The sequence below is a fragment of the Empidonax traillii genome, unplaced genomic scaffold (assembly GCF_003031625.1).
Source record: "Empidonax traillii isolate 1590-97213 ecotype Southwest subspecies unplaced genomic scaffold, ASM303162v1 scaffold1133:size178786, whole genome shotgun sequence".
In the NCBI taxonomy this organism is placed as follows: Eukaryota; Metazoa; Chordata; class Aves; order Passeriformes; family Tyrannidae; genus Empidonax; species Empidonax traillii.
The window spans coordinates 122,675-127,027 of NW_020956326.1; the positions used below are offsets into that span (position 1 = coordinate 122,675).

Here is a 4,353-nt window from a genome sequence, read left to right on the forward strand (position 1 = left end):
CCTGGCACTGCCAGCTGCTGCCCACACCCACCTCCAGCGAGGACAGGCGGCTCCGCAGAGCCTCCACCTCCTTGCCCAGCCTCTCCTTCTCCCCATCCCGGGCCGCTAGCTTCTCCTCCAGCTCCTGGATCTGTGGGGCAGGACGCAGGAATAAAGATCCTCTTGGCTCCCACCGGACTCCCCGTGGCATTCCCAGCACCAGGGGCACCCCTGAGCTCCTCACTGGCCTTTACCTGCTTCTCCATGGAGCGCAGGGAGCCCTCGTCCAGCTCTGCCCTCTAGCAGGAGCCAGAGAGAAAACAGGGAGGGATGAATGCTGTGCCCATCCCTGCTGTGCCCATCCCCGCTGTCCCCTCTGCTCCCCAGGGATGTGGTGGCATCTCCCCAGGACCCTGCAGCTGGTACCTCCCGTCGCTGCTTCTCCTGCTGCTCCAAGCCCCGGATCTTCTGCAGGAACTGGGCCCGTTCCTGCCGCAGCCGCACGATCTCCTCGTAGGCATCCCGGTCCTCCTGCGGGAAATCAGAGGATCGTGGGATCCCCTCAGCTGGGAAGCACCCACACAAGGATCGTGGGGTCCAAAACTCCTGGCACGGGACGCCCCAAAAATCCCACCGTGTGCCTGAGGGTGCTTTCTGACCCCAGAGAGGGAAGGAAAGGCTCTGGCAGGGCGTGGACCCCTCAAGGCCAGCACAGCCCCCCATCCAGGGGTGTGCCCTGCAAGAGAGCCAGGTGAGGACCTGGAGCTAAAGCTCACCTGGCTGACGGTGCCCAGAGGAGGCAGAGGGGCCTTCCTCTTTCTCGGGGTGCTGCTCTTCTCCCTGACGGACGACTGGCTGGGTGAAGAGGTCTGTGGAGACACCGAGGCAGAGGGGACATCGCACCCACAGTGATCCAGTGCCACCTCAGAGAGCCCTGGGGGACCCCCTGGCAGACCCTCACCTGGGATGTCTGCTCAGTTGACTCCTCTTCTGAGGGGCAGAGCGGGAGGGAAGAGAAAGGGGGGAAGTTTTTAGGGGACCAGAGCCCGTGTGGGTGTGGGGACACTCAGGGGACACCCACACGTGAGTGCACAGCGTTCAGGGGGACACAGACAGACACATACAGGGGTGTGGATGGGTGTGTAAGGACAGGGATGCAGTGCAGACACAGGGACACACGTGCACACACAAACACATGTGAAAACACTCGTGCACTCAGACCCCCTCGCGTGCAAACACACGTGAACACGCGTGTGCGAGCACCCAGCCAGACAACCGAGGCTCAGCACCACCTCAGCTGGTGACAGCGCAGCCAAAGGCAGCCCTGGTGCCTGGCAGAAGGGGACATGTGCCCCCCAGCCTCACCCAGCCTCCTCTATCCCCATCCCAAAGTGCCCTGACGGTGCCAATCCCCCGGTGGGGTCCATCCCCCTGCGAGGTGACAACCCCCCCACGCTCCCTCCCCTGGGCCCAGGGAGCCCCAGGGTGCCACAGCTGCCTCACCACTGGCCCAGGAGCGGCGCTGAGCAGCCTCCTGCAGGAAGTGCTGGATGAGGGCATTGCCCGTGGCCAGGCTGTAGTGAGCGGCGTCGTGGCCCGTGGCATCGACCACGGCCACGCGGGCGCCGGCGTTGACCAGCACCTCCACCGTCTCCACGCTGCCGCTCTCACAGGCCAGCATCAGGGCTGTCCTGAGCACAGGGGGACAGCAGAGGTCATGGGGGGGACCATTCCCTTTGTCTCCACGTGCCCTGCCTCCCAGTGCCCAGCGGTGCAGCCCCACCTGCCCTGCAGGTCCCGGCTGTTGACGGCCGCCCCGCGGTGCAGCAGGTACCGGCACAGCTCCGAGTGGCACATCTTGGCAGCCAGGATCAGCGGGGTGGAGCCGTCCTGGGCAGGGCAAGGGGGGAGGGTGAGGAGGAGCAGACAAGGCTCAGATGCCCAACCTGGGGTACCACATTCCTGATTTTTCCCCCCTGCCCCCAATTTCCACAGCCCCAGCCTGGCACGAGGAGCAGCAGGACCTCACCTTGTCCTTGATGTTCAAGGGAGCCTTGAAGTCACAGAGGATCTCGGAGCAGGAGATGCAGCCGCTGACGGCTGTGGAAGGGACAGAGGCTGAGCCCTCCCTGCCCGGGGACAGAGCAGGACAGGGTGGCACCGTCCCCACTCACCTGCCAGGTGCAGCGCGGTCCGGCCGCTGCCATCGGCCACATCCACAGGGCAGGAGGCCTGAGGGACAGAGCCTGGGTTAGAGGACAGACAGACAGACAGACAGACAGCTGGAGGGGACATGGTTCTGTGGCACAGTAAAGGGCAGGGGACAGACAGACAGCTGTGGCTCCATGATGTGATGAAGGACAGGGGACAGACAGACAGACAGACAGCTGTGGCTCCATGATGTGATGAAGGACAGGGGACAGACAGACAGACAGCTGTGGCTCCATGATGTGATGAAGGACAGGGGACAGACAGACAGACAGACAGCTGTGGCTCTGTGGCATCATGGAAGGCTGAGCAGGTGCCAGGCAGCACCACACAGAGCCAGGAATCTCCATGACAGGTCAGGGCACTGGTGAGGAAAGGGGGTTCAAGGACAGTGAGGACACCCCGCTGGCACAGCACCCTCCTCCTCCTCCTTCTCCTCCTCTTCCTCCTCCTCCTCCTCCTCCCCTCCCTCCCTCTCCACCCTCCCCGTACCTGCAGCAGTTTGCTGACACACTGAGGGTGCCCGTGCTTGGAGGCCAAGTGCAGGGCAGTGGAACCTGGGGAGGGACAGACAGACGGGTCAGAGCACGGACAGTGGGTCTGTGGCAGAGGGGACAGCCCGGGGGACACACAGAGGGACGGGCACACGGGATGGGCACACAGGGACATCCCCAGGAGCCTCATCGCTCGGTGCTTGAGCTCCCGGCATGGCCATCACCTCTGTCCCCTGGGGACAACCAGGTGGCCCCGTGGCAGTAGCCAGGGTGGCCCTGCCCTCACCCGAGCTGTCCTTGGTCATGGCATCCACGCCGTGGGCCAGCATGGCTTCCAGGCAGTCCACGTTGCCCCGGGTGGCAGCCAGGTGGAACCTGCAGCGAGACCAGGGCGCTGTGGCACCATTTCCCTCGTGTCCCTCGTCCCCAGCCCTGTCCCCGGGGTGTGGGGTGGCACTCACGCGGATTTGCCCTCCGAGTCCAGCTTGGTGGGCACCAGGCCCTTGCGGACCAGGAGCGACGTCACCCGCCCGGCATCGTTGTAGTCCACGGCCTGCAGGAGCTTCTCGTCGTTCTTGGTCCAGTCCTGGCTCTGCAAGGGAGCCAAGAGCAGGCTGTGACACTGTGCTGTCCCCAGGGCTGGGCCAGGGGGCTGTCCCTGTCCCCGTGCCCCCTGTCCTGCACCCAGCCCTGTCCCTTGGTCTCTGTGCCAGCCCCTGTGCTGGGGGCTGTGCTGTCCCACCCCCAGGGTTCAGCTGGCACTGGGATGAGGGTCCCCTCCAGCCCCTCCCAGTTTGCAGCTCACAGACCAGGGCATTTACAGACCCAGACGTGCCAGGCTGGCACCGGCTGGGATTTGGGGACGAGCCCGGCTGTCCCTGCCACCCCAATAAACACAGCCAGCACCCAAGGGAGCCCCACCCCTGCCCGGTTCTCCCCACTGATCCCAACCCAAGCCCTGAAGGGGTAAGGACCAAGCCGGGACAGCTCCCCTGGGATGCTCCAGCCTCTCTGGGATAACGGGGCACGACACCGTCCCCATCCACACAGGAGCAGGGCTGGCAGGGAGCTTGCCTTCCCAGTGCTCCCGTTCATCCCTGTCCCGAGGGACTGACCCGCAGCGGGACAGCACCAGGACAAGAACTGCAAGTCCTGGGTTCACCCCGCAGCCGGTGACGACAAAGCCGAGCCGGCTGCGGCCGCGGCGGCAGGAAATGGATGTCACCTTTTCGGGAGCTGCTGGCACCGTGCCCCGAGCCAGCCCCGGGGCCACCGTGCCCGCCGGGAGCCCATCGGAGCCCCTGCAGCCCGGCGGGGCCGGGGGCAGGGAGTACACCAGTCTGCCGGGGTTACTGGGCAAACTGGGAGGGTGGTGCCCGCGCCCCCCACGTCCCCCTGGAGCAAGGACAAAGCAGGTTGGGGTGGGCGCGGGGGAGCCCCGGGGTGCGGCCGGGGATGGGGTGCAGGGGGTGCAGGAGGGGCAGGGTGGGGGGGACACGGCTCAGCCCGCAGGACGCGACCGGAGGGGTCCCGAGAGGGGGGGACCGGGGACGTACCGCGAAGGAGGCGGCGGCACAGAGGCAGATCTGCTTCATGGTGCTGAGGAGGAGGCGGCGGGCAGCCATAAACCCCGCGCCCCCCGCCCGGGCCAGCACGCCCACCCCAGAGCCCG

The 4,353-nt window shown here is 66.0% G+C and overlaps 1 protein-coding gene across 1 annotated transcript in view; it reads right to left on the reverse strand.

Annotated features, from left to right (window-relative positions):
* The window catches only part of ANKRD24 (ankyrin repeat domain 24), a 9,304-nt gene that overhangs the window by 3,016 nt on the left and 1,935 nt on the right, over positions 1-4,353 (reverse strand). Inside the window, exons 2-13 of the mRNA XM_027905233.1 lie at positions 3,143-3,273; positions 2,968-3,056; positions 2,680-2,744; positions 2,154-2,211; positions 2,009-2,079; positions 1,763-1,869; positions 1,483-1,670; positions 941-969; positions 756-848; positions 406-510; positions 234-278; positions 32-130 (exon numbers count right to left, since the gene is read on the reverse strand). Of these exons, the coding sequence (XP_027761034.1) occupies positions 32-130; positions 234-278; positions 406-510; positions 756-848; positions 941-969; positions 1,483-1,670; positions 1,763-1,869; positions 2,009-2,079; positions 2,154-2,211; positions 2,680-2,744; positions 2,968-3,056; positions 3,143-3,273 (1,080 nt within the window). The remainder of the gene's footprint in view (positions 1-31; positions 131-233; positions 279-405; positions 511-755; positions 849-940; positions 970-1,482; positions 1,671-1,762; positions 1,870-2,008; positions 2,080-2,153; positions 2,212-2,679; positions 2,745-2,967; positions 3,057-3,142; positions 3,274-4,353) is intronic.